The sequence below is a fragment of the Dendropsophus ebraccatus genome, chromosome 4 (assembly GCF_027789765.1).
Source record: "Dendropsophus ebraccatus isolate aDenEbr1 chromosome 4, aDenEbr1.pat, whole genome shotgun sequence".
Lineage (NCBI taxonomy): Eukaryota > Metazoa > Chordata > Amphibia > Anura > Hylidae > Dendropsophus > Dendropsophus ebraccatus.
In genome coordinates, this window is record NC_091457.1 from 108,384,698 (window position 1) to 108,399,825 (window position 15,128).

The 15,128-nt window shown below is 44.3% G+C and overlaps 1 protein-coding gene across 2 annotated transcripts in view; it reads right to left on the reverse strand.

Annotated features, from left to right (window-relative positions):
- Positions 1-2,168: 2,168 nt before the first annotated feature.
- The window catches only part of SRGAP3 (SLIT-ROBO Rho GTPase activating protein 3), a 77,732-nt gene continuing 64,772 nt past the window's right edge, over positions 2,169-15,128 (reverse strand). Inside the window, exons 12-22 of one of the 2 annotated variants that reach the window (XM_069966651.1) lie at positions 12,747-12,777; positions 12,025-12,085; positions 11,737-11,814; positions 10,224-10,358; positions 9,970-10,075; positions 9,000-9,227; positions 6,625-6,704; positions 6,036-6,216; positions 5,714-5,863; positions 5,305-5,632; positions 2,169-4,826 (exon numbers count right to left, since the gene is read on the reverse strand). In XM_069966651.1, the coding sequence (XP_069822752.1) occupies positions 4,410-4,826; positions 5,305-5,632; positions 5,714-5,863; positions 6,036-6,216; positions 6,625-6,704; positions 9,000-9,227; positions 9,970-10,075; positions 10,224-10,358; positions 11,737-11,814; positions 12,025-12,085; positions 12,747-12,777 (1,795 nt within the window). In that variant the 3' untranslated portion in view covers positions 2,169-4,409. Of the gene's footprint in view, positions 4,827-5,304; positions 5,633-5,713; positions 5,864-6,035; positions 6,217-6,624; positions 6,705-8,999; positions 9,228-9,969; positions 10,076-10,223; positions 10,359-11,736; positions 11,815-12,024; positions 12,086-12,746; positions 12,778-14,977; positions 15,081-15,128 lie in introns of both variants that reach the window. The other variant, XM_069966650.1, reaches the window with a different exon arrangement.

Below are 15,128 nucleotides of genomic sequence, written 5' to 3' on the forward strand. Positions count from 1 at the left end.
TTTCACATTTTAGAAATAAAATAAAATGGACATGAGTAATGAGGTGTGAGAACATTAGGACCATCTGTGGTAGTATCAGTATATGGGCCCGTGCCAGCTGTTTAGCTTCACATTCACTACAGGGGATTCAGGCAGCCATATTTTTGCACTTAAAGGGAATCTGTCATCTGCAATTCGCCTTCCAAACTGCTGACAAATGCTTTTATTCTCCAGGGCAAAGTGTCAAACAGACTTTCCTAAGCTTCTTTAGTGCTGCGGGCTGTAATACCTCCTCGCTCCCCCTCGGATCCCTCTCACAGCCCGCTGGGACACCTATGTACAATGTATATGCACAGCTCAGCTCCCAGCTTCTAGGATGTGTGATGGTCCTATATACTAAACCATATTTCGTTAGGTTAGGAAATTGCTGTAAACCCAACCATGACTGACGGTCAAGAAGGCAACCTGCATCAGAGACTCCGTGCTTCAGTAAAGGATTTCATCTATGTGATGCCAATATTTTAGTAAGTGACCATTTGATCCATGGCTCTTTGGCTGTAACACAGGCCATTAGGTCTGTAAATTTGGCCCCTAGGTCATAGGGCCACAATGTTGTGCTCAGCTCATAAGCCCTTCATTGATCTACATTAGGAATGTTCAGATTGCAATATTGTATCATATATCAATACATTCCTGGTACTGACACATCCACAATAAGGTTTAGAAGTGGGGAAAGTCTCAATGTCTTGTGCTTTTTAAGGCTTGTTTCAGCTGTTTATGTACAACAAGAATGTTATAGCAGGAGATTATATAAGTGTGTGTGATATCAACAATAGCCTGGCCATAATATCCGGTAAAAAATAGCTCAGCGATTTTATTTTTTATGTGCTTTGTAACTATGGTTGTCCTTGAAGAACCAATAGGCTGGGCACAAAATGCAAGGTGCTGTATAAAGGTGGCCCTGCTGGTATAAAACAAGCACGTGCTGGCACAAGCATAGAGCCCAAGAAACTACGAAAGCTGGAAAGATCAATGATGCATCTACTGAGCAACTTTTTTTTTTCTGTCAGAACTCACAGAAAATATTAAAGAACAATGAATGTGTTTCATATATTGGCATTTTTTTCTGGCGTCTTGAATGGAGACTTTAATGCAGAGGTGGGAAACCTTGGCTCTCCAGCTGTTGCAAAACCACAACTCTCATCATTCCTGGACAGCCAAAGCTTTAGCTTTGGCTGTCCAGGCACGATGAGAGTTGTAGTTTTGCAACAACTGGAGGGCCAAGGTTTCCCACCCCTGCTCTAATGTGTATAGGAGGAATATGTTAACATTGCATTTTCCCTGTATATACTGAGGGCAGCCACATGATGGGTTGGTGGAACACAAGGAAATAGTATTAAAGGGAACCAATCACCCCGAAAATCAATGTAAAGACAAGGATATGTGCTGATAGATCACCCAGCACACTTCCCAAATATGCCCCTGTAACCTCTGTGCCCCCCTCAATGAGACAGTAATCTTACTTTCTTCTTGTCACGCGCTGTATGTAAATTTTTGCTAACTAGTCCGGGTGGGCGTATGTAGTCCTGGTGGGCGTATGTAGTCACGGTCCGTGGGCATATCTACTCACGGTCCGGGGGCGTATGTAGTCGCGGTCTTCGGCTGTAATCACGCCCAGAGGGGCGTGATTCGGCGGCTTGCGGTCCAGTGACGTCATCCGGCGGCTTGCGTTCCGCGTCGCGGCCGCGCCGACGTGTTCGGGAACCCGCGCATGCGCAGTACGTCAGCGTCGTCTCCCGCCGTACTGCGCATGCGCGGGTTCCCGAACACGTCAGCGCGGCCGCGACGCGGAACGCAAGCCGCCGGATGACGTCACTGGACCGCAAGCCGCCGAATCACGCCCCTCTGGGCGTGATTACAGCCGAAGACCGCGACTACATACGCCCCCGGACCGTGAGTAGATACGCCCACGGACCGTGACTACATACGCCCACCAGGACTACATACGCCCACCCGGACTAGTTAGCAAAAATTTACATACAGCGCGTGACAAGAAGAAAGTAAGATTACTGTCTCATTGAGGGGGGCACAGAGGTTACAGGGGCATATTTGGGAAGTGTGCTGGGTGATCTATCAGCACATATCCTTGTCTTTACATCGATTTTCAGGGTGATTGGTTCCCTTTAAGTTAACCACATCCCACAGTATCTACATGATCATGGGTAGGAGGAGATACCCGGCTTATGGTCTATTCACTTTAACACCATTTTACATTGCATTACAATTCTGCGGGTTTATACTGGAAACAAGCTATAATCTGACACACATCTAACAACTGAGCTGATCTCCTATATAGCAGGGAAAGTCGGCTTTTACTCCATCACATAACTACATATAGCTTGTATGTCATGAGAACATGACATATAGCATAATTTAAATCTTTGCCACAAACTCTGTGGAGACAACGAACAAGCAGGGAATGCTCGAAGATTTCCAACTACAATACAGGTTGTAACCCAGCATCAGTGCAGTATAAGTAATGTCATGTATGTACACGATAGTGACTGCATTATGCAGCAAGGTGAGTGCAGCTCTGGAGTATAACACAAGCTGTAACTCAGAATCAGTACATGATATATCATGTATGTCCACAGTGACTACACCCACAGAATAGTGAGTGCAGCTCTGGAGTATAATACAAGCTGTAACTTAGAAGGAGTACAGCAGAAGTAATATAATGTATTTACATAGTGACTCCACCAGCAGAATAGTGAGTGCAGCTCTGGGCTATAATACAGGATGTAACTCAGGATCAGTGCAGGGTAAGTAATGTAATGAAAATATAAAATCGTTCTATTGTTTATGTGGATTAATATACACAACATAACCACACTGTAAACGTATACCTTTGATGTCCATATACTCCACAAAGAACTGTCATAACGTAGTATTGTATCCCGTATACTGTAGTACTGTATTATCACAGCCTTAGGACTTTCCCTAAACTCATCCAGTCCTTCTTATATTATAGTGATCCGTAAGAGAAGTAAAACGCCAGGAAGTCAGTACAGTACTGCTTGGGTTATTCCTCCAATGTACTATATCAACAAGCCATTGTTCTATGTTTACAAAAACATTTCAGTGTAAGAGAGTACTGCAAAAAATTCTACTGTGCTCATTGACGCCCCCTGCGGAGTAGTGCACACTATAACAATTACTTTTGTTTGTTTCCTTCACCTACCTTTTTATAATACTGCCCCTATAGACCAGAGTATGGTTCTGGCGTACAGGGAAAACTCTCACAGCTGCACTTTTGACCTAATTTTGGGGGTGACAATTTAGTGTTGTTTTATATTCCCCATCACTCAGAGTTGTCATTTCTATCAGCACCAACACTTTTAGAGACTGGTTAAGCTCGGTCTGTTTAGGGATGAGAATTCCCAGCATGCCCCTGCCTAGAATGGTTTTCTAGCATTGCCAGGTTATTAGTGCACAAGCACTTTGCCTCAAGTAATGTCTGCTCTACCTCATGTGTTCAGCCTGAATCCCAGGAAACATGGTGGAAAGCCTCATAAAACCACTGAGGTAAAAATCTAAGGGTTTACCGTACTGTATAGTTAGACTATTTATATATATATACATATATACCTCCTTTCCAGTGACAGCACAAACAACCTTTCTGTGGTTTTAAAATTCAAGCATAATTCACATTGTCCTACATGAAATGTACTACTATGTATATGTACGTATATATATTTATAATCGCAAGGCCTGTGGCCCACACAGGGTTAACAACGTAGCTAACGTTTTGAGGTTATTATGTACAAATTTACATATTGCTCTAGATCAGTGGAGCAGTCGGACCTCACATCTTATACTGGGGGTATAGCACACACATCAACCCAAGTGCTGGAAGCCATATTTGTGTCCTACCAATAAAGCGGCAGGCTAGTCACCAATAATCCAGGACAGATGAGATCGGACAACATTGTCTCAAGTTCATGTGTAGAACTCCATTTGTGATGTCAAGAACCTAGAAGATGAAAAGCCACCTTCATCTTACAGTAGCCACCTTAGATATCCTACAGATCTGCCAGGTCGCTCTTTCTGCATTATTTACAGAATATTGAGGTAAAACCAAAAAAATTATGGAGTTAAATACAGATAGTGGGATTACCGAACGGTGCCGACTCATTTTAAGGCAACTGAAGGTTGGCTTGGGATGTGCTAAAGGGCTGGAGTGAAGTGACACTGCAGCCCTGTGTATGTTATGTAAAAATGGCTGGAGAGAGGTTTGGATTTGGCCAGCTTCCACATGGGAAGAGCGATGGAAAATTAGGAATATGTATGTCTTATGTGTAAACGTTAGAGCCCCCTTTTCTGAACATACTCTCTCCAACTTTTGCCCTCAGGGCCTTTCTCCATGAAAATTACATAGTCCCGGACTTCTCTGATGAATTGTTAGGAAAAACTTTCTCTGTAGGGGTAAGAGCCGGACTACCCATCCCAGAACTGCTACTGCTGCTAGATCGATGCTGGACCATTGGCCGGGCTGGCCTTACAGGTGGTGGTCTCAACTGGGCACCAGCCAAGCGAGCTGACAATGCCGGCTTGAAGGTGGTCATCATCTCAGTGTTGGATGAATTACTTCTACGCATAGCTGCATCAGGGTCCCGTATCATAATAGTGTGCAGGGGGCTGACTGGCTCAGAGTTTGGTGTGGTAAGTGATGGGTTCTTCATGGGTTCCAGAGTGTCCAGAACTACGTCAGGAGCTTGTTTGGCTGTATTCTGTCTTTCCAGCTCCCGTAACTCATTCAGGGCTGTGCTCATCGTCTTCTCAATATCCTTCAATGGAAAATGAGAGTGAGGTCACAAAGCTTCATTCTTATATTTACCAACAACCTCTAATTCTACCAATGTATACAGTAAAATGCTGACACCACAGACAGTGTAGCACTGCTAGGTATAGTACCTCCCAAGTAACAGAAACAACTTAGCTTGTGATGCTACACTGTTTACAAAATTCCCATCAACCTCAATGGAAGTTATGTAAATTGCATGCATAAACGGCGTGTTTCGCTGTTTATGGGTTCCAGACCACTTCCAGCAGCCGCAAGAGGGCCAGTAGAGCCTGTGGGGCCCTCAATCTCAGGATATATGTGGGTATAAGAGGTGCAACCAGCATCTATCAGGCAGACCTTTATGGCATACCTTGTGGATATGCCATAAATGTACAGATGGAAATATCCCCTTTATTAACTCCATAGAGCTTCAAGAAGTCAGCTTAGATGGCATTATGGATCAACCACGGTGGTAACCATACCTCAGCGAGAGCTTCTGCCTCCAATGACTTGTGGTCTCCCAGGCTGCTGTGTCTTGTCCCTCCAGTCACAGACCTTAGAGGTATTCCGTCATTTAGTCCTTTTCTCTCAGAGTAGTTAATGCTCCCAGCACTCCCAAATGTTGCCATCCTGCGTTTTTCTGGACTGTCTACTCGTCCTCGGCTCAGGGACAACTTGTGTGGGCTACTTGGGCAGGCAGCAGCTCGGGGCGGAGTATCAATACAGGGGCCTAAAGCTCGTGGGGGGCTGTGGTTATCACCTCCACTCCTCCTGCGTGGTATTGCAGCTCCATCTGACCTTAGCCTGACCCTACAAAAGACAGGGTTATTATTCATAATTTCTGAAAAATATACATGGCGAGCTGAAGTTAGAACTTAATTCATGACAAACCTGCCCAAAATTCCTGCAAAGGTGTATTCCTGCAGGTGCTCAGTGGGTGACTGGATATCATTCTTAGAGGAGGACTTATCATCCAGAAGAGGTCCGCTGCTTGCCTCACTATCTGCTTTTTGGCTCAGGTTGTCAGAGAATGCGTCATCCCTACAGGAAAAAAGCAGGGTTACGTAGGGATGGGTGAACAATCAGGCAGCTTGTAGTATGTAAGGATGAAAGGGCCAGGTAACACAGACTGGTGGTAGTGATGAGATTACTGACTGACACAATGACGGCTCATGTGATCTAACTATCACATGGCTGCATTTGGAGTACTCACAGATCTTGGACCACAATATACTGGTGCGGTATTAGGCCATCCACTCCATTATGACGACCCTCCCACCAGTCCTCTGAGGCTCGATGGTACAGGAGCAGGGATGCCCCTTTCTTAAAGGACAACTCTCGAGGTGTACGGCCTGAGTAGTCAAATTTGGCAATGGCTTCAATCTGCTCAACCTCTATGGAGACATAATGAAAAATAGGCATATAAAGCATATAAACTAACATCAAGATAAATCTCAAGCCAAATTGTACATATAAGCCACCAGATAAAAACAAACTTCATCTGTGTGCGTTGGAGTAAGCTGTGCGCTATAATTTGTGCCAATTTCTGTAAACATCTACGAGTCCTGCTGATCGTGGCACCGCCCCTATGGTTGCCCATGATAATTTTTTTGCTACAAAATATGCAACTTTTTTAAGCCTCAGCAGTGGTCCTGTAAGACCTGCTGCAACCCTGCAGAGACATAAGAGTCAGAAATGGTGGTTTTGCTACAATCATATTCATAAGGTTCCTGATCATTAAAAGCAAAGAGAAAGTGATAAAAGATTGAGCGTAGCAACAGAGCCCTCCATTCCTCGCTTACCTTCATCACTAGTGTGCGGTTCTGTGCCGTTATCATGGTCAGTCTCATCTATAGCACCCGGCTCACTGTGAGGGCTATCACTATATGGAGACAAAATAAGGTCAGTATCGCTGCTGGTTCTAACAGGTTTTTTTTATTAAAAAAAAAACATAACTTTAGCCCCAGCTATAAACTACATAACCAGTGGACAAGATAAAGGCTGTTTCTGTAAGGAAAAAAAAATCTTTTTTTAATCCTTGTCACCACTTCTAAGCATGCATACAGAAATTTAAGGAGTCTTAGTATCAAGGAGTAAGGGTTACCATTGCTGTACACATTAAAGTGTCACTGTCATGAATTTTTTTTTGCAGAAATCAATAGTCCAGGCGATTTTAAGAATCTTTTTAATTGGGTTTATTAGCCGAAAAATGCATTTTTATCATGAAAAAGCAGCTTGAAGCTCTCCCCCCTGTCCATTGTTCTCCTATGGAGAGAACTCAATAAAACACCAAAACAGGACAACAAAGAGTTAATCTACGAATCCATCACCCTCTATCTCCCCTGACAGTCAGCACTGACCTCTTAGAGCTCTGATTACAACTGTCACCCAGCTGCGTGCCTGTAATTCCTTTGTTCTCAGCTTTCTGCTGCCATCTAACTCCCTCCTCCCCCCACCCCTCTCTATAGACCAGACTGGGTACGTCTGATGCAACAAGTCACAATTTCCTGATTTTTTGCAGTGGATGAAAAAGAGGAGGGGGGGGGGATGGGAAAAGGCTTTTTGCATGCAGATAATGGCATATTTGGCTAATAAACCCAATTACAAAGTTTCTTAAAATCGCCTGGACTATTGATTTCTGCAAAAAAAAAAAAAAAATGACAGTGACTCTTTAAGTTATGCATATATTTGTTCACATTTGTTTACATCCTTCACACCTGATTTAGAACCCTTTTTCTGTGTAGTAGAGCGATCAGCCGAGGAAACGATCATTGGCTGATCATTGTCATTCAACATGTTTAGAAATCATGAGCCGTCAGCTGCGCACCGCCATGTATAATGATGCACGACTGACAGCTGATGCGAGAGTAAAGAAAATGATAAAGATGGATACTTACCTGCTCACATTCCCTTGTGTTATTCAGGCTTGTTTCTATGATTCCCTGCTCACTGCAGCCACCTCTGGCACTTTCAAACCCGCCCCTAAGGGAATCACTGAGCTGTCCCATCTTAGACCAGAAGTGTGAGCTGCAGCTGAGGTGATGGGGGAATCCCACATACAAGGCTGGAGAACACCAGGGGATTTTCATATAAACTCTACTGAAGGAGGTAGAGCTTGGTTTTTGGTTGTAATTTATATAATTTCAGAGTACTTCTATAGTTTTCCAGTCTTCTCCATCTAATCTGATAGACATGTTTTGTTTTGTTTTTTTGGTCTTTTTGAATTCCATTTTCTCACTGACATGGTTTCCTAATGCTGCCTACATTTCCTTTGATGCCTCTGGCTTTGCAGAGAGATGGGGTGAAGTCACATTAGTGCACTTCCATCTAAGTGCAGTAACTGACAGATCGAAATCTGTCCCCTTACACTATAGAATATTGCATACTGTTTCCCTGTTACTGTAGCTTTTACATGCAGAGGAGCAGCGACAGGCTCCATTACACAGGACATACTATAGAATCTACTCACAGCATATAGCAGAAGCAAGTCTGATCATTGGAGCAATACATTTCTATAGCTCTGCAGCTATAGAGTCCCACAGAGATAGCAGCAGCGTTCTATAAATGGAGAGATAGCATTGTGAGGGAGGGGTCTGGGAGCTGTCAGGAAGGACCTGATAGGTGATGTCATTCTGAATTTCAAAGGAACCCAGCTGACCCAGGACAAGCACTTTTGGAGTCGCTGGTCACATGACCCAGCTGCTGTAAATAAATTTATGGATGCCCCTGAGCTGGAATCAAACAGATGGCACTGTAGGAATGGTGATAGTGAGTGTGCATTATATGGGAAAAAAAAAATAAAACATCTGAAGTGCTTCTTTAGGGAACTAAGAAATAAGTATAATTTATTACTAGAGATGAGCAAAATGACATTATAAAGTAAGCAAATGGCATTGTTTGCTCTGCAGTCGGCTTATACGCCAGCTGCCTTTGATCTTAGTGCCGCTCCCTGCCACTCTACCTCGGGTGCCCAGAAAAGCTGGATCCAGTTCCAGGAAACTGGCAGAAATTTCCCAGGACTGGATCCAGCTTTTCCAAGCACCCTAGGTGGAGCGGCAGGGTGCGGTAGGGAGCTGGTGTAAATGCCGACTGCCAAGCAAACAATTCGCTTCGCTTTGTTTGTTATGTGAGTTTGCTCCTTTATTTATTAAACTATACTCTATGAGAATGCACTTACCAGTACTCCTCGCCCCCAGTCATGCACTTCTCATACACTGGCCCCTCCAATTCACGTTGAGAGGGAAAAATAAGTTCATGGTTGACAATGATTGTTTTGATGACCTCATTGACATGTGCCTGGCAGGACACTGGGTCTTGTCCATCAGGGATTGGCATTAACGTCGGGCCAAAGCAGATGGCTAGGTTGTAAGGATCCATCATGTTCTCATCACTGTACTGAGATAAGCTGTAACAAATAACAGCACAAAACAAGTCACCAAAGGCACAAGGCTACATGCAGACCTAAAGCCTAAAGTAAAAGCCTATAGGAGGCATGGGGACAGTGATAACAGAGATAATCCAAGAACTGAAAGCTTCCGCTAACAGCGCTACAAGAGACCATATACCTGTGCTGATCTAATGTTACTCACACCTCACAATTTACTAGAGTTGTATCCAGCCTAGACACTGATAGAGTTAAGCAAATGCTGTGCACCAAGTCTCTGGAAGGAAACAATTAATGTTCCCATTCACTAACAGCAAGCAGATATATTAATAAAGGGGAAGAACTGGAAACCAAATATTTGGGAGAGTTACAGATATTTATATTAAACGGAAATTAACCTTATAAAAAATTGATAGTCCAGCCAGCAGGTGGCAGGCTTTACCAGTTATTTATCCCTGCAGATCAAAGCTACCACCCTGTAAAATCCTAAGGGGGTGTTCACACATCATAGTCACATTTTTTTCCACAATTTTCACAGTGTATATGGAATGTATACATATTTTTTATTATATTTATTTTATAATAAGATGACTCCATTCTGAGAGATTCCATTGGTCAGCAATGAGTCATTGCACCACTGTTCTACATTATATGACTAGGTTCACTATGCATCCCAAGATATTTGGTCCCTGTTTCGCTTGCAACCTCCACAACACCCCCTTCTTCTTTTTCAGTAGAATATACACTTCTGCTAGTGACTCACTGGTTGAGGAAGGCAAAGAGATATCTCATAACCACAAGCACCGCTCGGGGCAATGTGATGAGGATCTGACGGATGTGATGGACCCGCTCTGACATGTTTTCAATCTCTGAAAATATAAAAAGCACAATGTAAGCGGCTATTCAAGGACAATTCAGTATAATAAAAAAGCCTCCATACAGAGGCTGCACTAGAGAAGCGTGTCCCCTTGGTTTATAATGTAGCTGCAGTCCCAGTGTGGCCCTAACTATACTCACTGATGGTAGACATCAAGTCTTGAAACCTTTCTTTAGGAAAGAGCGGATTCTCCAGACCACGGAAATACAACTTTAGTACTCCAGCCACAGAGTTAATGTCCCGCTCACTGTGATCCTCCACCAGGGGGTCCTCTCCTGAACAAAGAGACAACCATACTGAGTTATCATAGCATTATATACTAAGGGGGCATTCACAAGTCTGCAAAATACTGTCCGTGCATGTGCAGTATTCTATTGGCCAGGACGGACCTCGAAGCTCCCAGCATCATGATTCATTATGGTGCCGAGAGCTCCAAAACTGTTTAGAAGGCCACTCAGCTGTCTTAGTACAGTAGCGTGAACTTTTAAACAGTTTAGGAGCACCCGGCATGATAAAGAATCATAATGCTGGAAGCTCTGACAAATCTAACCTGCTGATAACCCCCTATGGCGCCCCGGGCACTGAGGAGGAGGGTATGTGTCTTTACTTCCTCCTTGGCACCAGTCCTACGCTGTTAGTTGCCATAATCTTCGGCTGGGACCACTGTTAGGAGCACTACCCTGCCGCCACATCGTAATCTGGCTCGCCCACTTCAATGGTAATCAATGGAGTGGGGGGCCGGATGTGGGGGCAAGGCAGTGCTCATTACAAGGCTCCTGGCTGAAGATTACACCAACTGACAGCGCAGGATTGGCACCAAGGAGGAAGGTAAGACACATACCTTCTTCCTCCTCAACACTTCGGCCGCCATACGGGGCTATCAGCAGGTTCGATTTGTCTAACTTGCTGATAGTTGAACTTTAAGGCTTATTCACACATTGTGGTCAGACTGTAGTATTTATTCTTTACCAAAAAATATTGTATGACAGTGACATGTGAATAAACCCTACTGGTATATGAAGCCAGTGCAGTTGTGCTGCAGTTTTAGGGTGGGTTCACACTGAGGAATTCTCGCGGATTTTCAGGCGGATTCCGCGTCAAAATGCGCGCAGAATCAGCACGGAATTCCGCCCATAGAGAATGAACATTGTGAATGCACATTGGCTTTAATAGGCTTTCCGCTTATTTGTTCACACAGCAGAATTTCCGCGCTGAAAATTCCGCCGCGGATCCGCTTTCCGCCTGAAGAATTGACATGTCAATTCTTTGGGCGGATTCCGCTAGAGGAATCCTATTGGAGTCAATGGGGCTTTAATTCTGCTTGAAATTCTGCTCGAATTTCGCTTACATTCCGCTCAAATTCCGCTCAAATTCTGCCAGAGCTGAAGAGGCGAGGAATTTCAAGCAGAAAACTTTCCTCTACAATTCCTCGAGAATTCCTCAGTGTGAACCCACCCTTAGGCTAAATTCCCATGTTCTGTATATATGGTCCATAGGCAACCTGTATGGCACAGAACTCCCTGCAATGTAACCCATTATGATGCAGTGTGCTCCAAAACTTTGTGTTACAGTACTGACACAACTGTGACCGTACAGTAGCACGGAGCTTTAACTCTAATACCACTCGGGACCTTCCACTGCAGTGTCACTTACCTCTCTCAAAAGAATTCTTGATATCATTCACTTCAACTTGAGATCCAGGAACTCGGAATATTCCTTGTTGTTGAAGACCTGAAAGGAAGCCGACAGTTCTCACATTAAAGGGGTGATTCAGGATTAGGAGAACATGACACTTGTGTGTGTTATTGCAGCTCAATTCTAATGAAGTGAATGGCCCAAGTTGTAATACCACACACAACCTGAGGACGGGTATGGCGCTGTTTTTGGAAAAAAGCAGCTATGAATTAGATGAAACCAATGAACAAGGAATACCAGACTCACCATATAAATTGATGTACCGGATGCAGCTCTCAACCACCAGTGGGATGGCCTGCCCCGAATCCTGGAACCAAGAATATAGGTTCAGCTGGGAAGTGTAACTTGTTTACTGTCTCATCATCATCTACCTCCAGTAACCAGTCACTTTAGGTCAGTCCATCTTCTGCAGTTCCCAAGCCTATAGCTATATGGGCCTATACACCTATAGCTTCACATATCTATGGTCGTGACCCCTTATGCAGCCCTGTCCTCAACTGCATCAACACAAGTGCCCCTCATAAAGTCATAAAGACTGTCCCCTGGTCAGTGCTTCTTGGTCTGTAACCTTTGACAAAACCAGCATAATCCACACCTAAAATACTCTGTGCTGCTAGGGAATCAGCTCTATTAGGTAACTATTTTTGTGTCACCCCTTCTCTTATCATTACACCCAAAGTGTGGCATGGCGGAATATGACGGAATCTATTCTATTGACTATGGGGCCTAGCAGAAGAGAAAGGCAGGTCAGGCAGGATGGACTTCTCCTGGCCAATCCTATTGTTAGAGATAAGCGGCACTTAGCAAGGTGTCTGGCAGCTGCTTATCTCCCCTTCTCCATAAATGGCCTTCCACACAATCTACTATGTGACAGGTCATAGGTGATAAGGTAGTCACCCTGCCTATAGGTCAGCTGGTTGTGGGGCCAACTTCATGTGATGGGTGGTCATAGAGAAATGCTTCAATACCTGGTTCCTGGTCCGAGTATTCCTCCGTCCTCTGATGAGAGTAACAAACACAAACACACAGCAAATTCACCAGCGACAGCCACAGAGCGAGACAAAGAAAGGAGAAGGAAAAGTCAGCAGAGTCAAGAGCAAAAGAAGGACACAGGGATAATAAACCCACCACAAGAGAAATACAGGCGAAGGGGCACAGATGTCTGTTCTGTACTGGCACAGGAGCCTAAGACACTAAGAACATATACAATGTAGTGGAGTACAATTAGTTTCATAGCAGATGCATCAGTGCACTCCTCTCCTAAAATACTCTGTGCTGCTGGAAAGCCTATTTATTCTTCTACCACACTGAATCTCAGTCTGTAGCCTCCCACAAAATCAACACACTCTTCTCCTGATATACTCTGTGCTGCTGGAGACTCAGTCCACCAGGTACGTCAGTCTGTTGCCTTCTATAGCATCAGTGGGCTCCTGTAACTATGCAAGGCCCACCAATTTTGACTTAAATGAATAAATACTGCAGAAATCATTAACCCTCGCATGAAACAGACCATCCCAATAGGTCAAGTCTCACTTATAAGATGCAATCTCAGTGTACAGACTCCAGCATTCCAGCCATCCCGGTGCCGTACTGAGCCATACGTCCAGCTGGAATGCCGACATCCATGTACTGCTTCCGATGAATCAATGCTGCATCATTCATCTGGCCAGGGTATAGTTTTATATTAAGCAGAGAAAATAGTATTTTTATTTTCTTGTAATTCATTACTCAGTATGGCAGCCAATAGACCCAAGCACGAAGTAAGGAAATACCGCCAAGATTTGGCGTGACCGACGGAGATCTAGATCTGCTTGTCTAGTTATTAATGAAGTTATTTTTAACAGCATAAGATGCTGGTCTGGCCTGGCTGGGGATCCACGGCTTTCTCCTGTGAGGTTGCTGCAGACGTGGAAGACATGAAAAACAGCATCAGAGAGAGAGGAGCTTCCAGCACTCGGCAGAATGTAGGTCAGTGATGTCTGATTGTATCGCAGCTTCCTAATGATGGAAAGAGCCGCTGCACATAAAGGGCCACATCCCTATATATAAGGAATGTAAGTTCTTGCCTCACCCTCTGCCGAATACCTTATACTTCTCATGGCTGAGGGTTTGTTACAATTGTATCCAGGCTAGATAACTCTCTGTGAGATAAACAGACAAGCATGAATCTGTCTTCTGCCCTGATAGTTTGTTACAATGTATCAGTGTAGGGGGGGGATCATTAGTCTAAAGTCCAGGCTGCTTAACTAAATTAATTTAATTATAATGCACTACCCAATAAGGTTCTCTGGGGCTTAGAAACATGATGGGAAAGATTTTAAAGCTCTTTTGCTAAGACATCACTTGTTCTGAAGGGTTTAAAAATTCATCTTTGGGTCTCCGTTCCCTTCTCCTGTGGGATTTCTTGATGCCGAGCGGCACAGATCACTCATCTGACAGCTTTTCTCTGTGCAGATCAGATATGAGGGACATGCTGCCATAGGAGCAATTATCAAGGAAATGAGAAAGTATATCAAGCAACCAAGGACAAACATGTCATTACAGGGGGGCACGGGGAGTGAGCCACATGTGACCACACAACCCATTCTTCTGCACATGACTCCCTTGTAGTGTAACGTGGTTGTACACAGAAGTCACTCAACTGTGGGCATAATGCAATGTAAAAGGGGTTGTCCCACCATTAAAGTGTAACTGTAATTTAGATGAAAAATGATTATAGTGCAGCAATGTGCACAATAACTATTTTTCTAAATCACTTTCAATATGGCTTTTAAAAAGGAATAAAGAGCGGCCGTTGTTTGCACTCCCTGGTGCTCATGACTATTCAACAGGTGATGGAGTGTCAATGTCTGCCTCTATAGCACCTGTGGAAAGCACTAGACCAAGTGCCATAGGACATCATGTGATTCCACAGTGCTGGGTCTTGCACTGACTATTGGTGCAGGACGCTTTGTCTCCTAATGTGAGGTTATCAGCAGTGGGGAGTCTAGACAACTGTGGATTTCTATGGATTTCACCACGTATTGATGTCACGTCATAAATACCCCATGTCCTCAGAAGCAGAAACCTATAGGATAGCATCAGAGAAGAGGCACAGCGGCTGAGGTTAGCACGTAGAGCTGTCAGTGAGGAGGAAGCCGTGCTAAGAGAGTCACAGGCAGAGCAGTAGCCTCAGATCCCACACAGCAACCATCAGTACCTGGATGAACTGCTCCATATTCCCATTAAAGAGCATGTGGTTATAAAGGGAACGAGGTCGGGGCTTCCTCATTTTCTGAGGTTTGGGGGGGAGACTCGGGGGCCTGAGGGAAATGGAATAGGGTGTCAGTAATACTGAGGAGAATTCTATA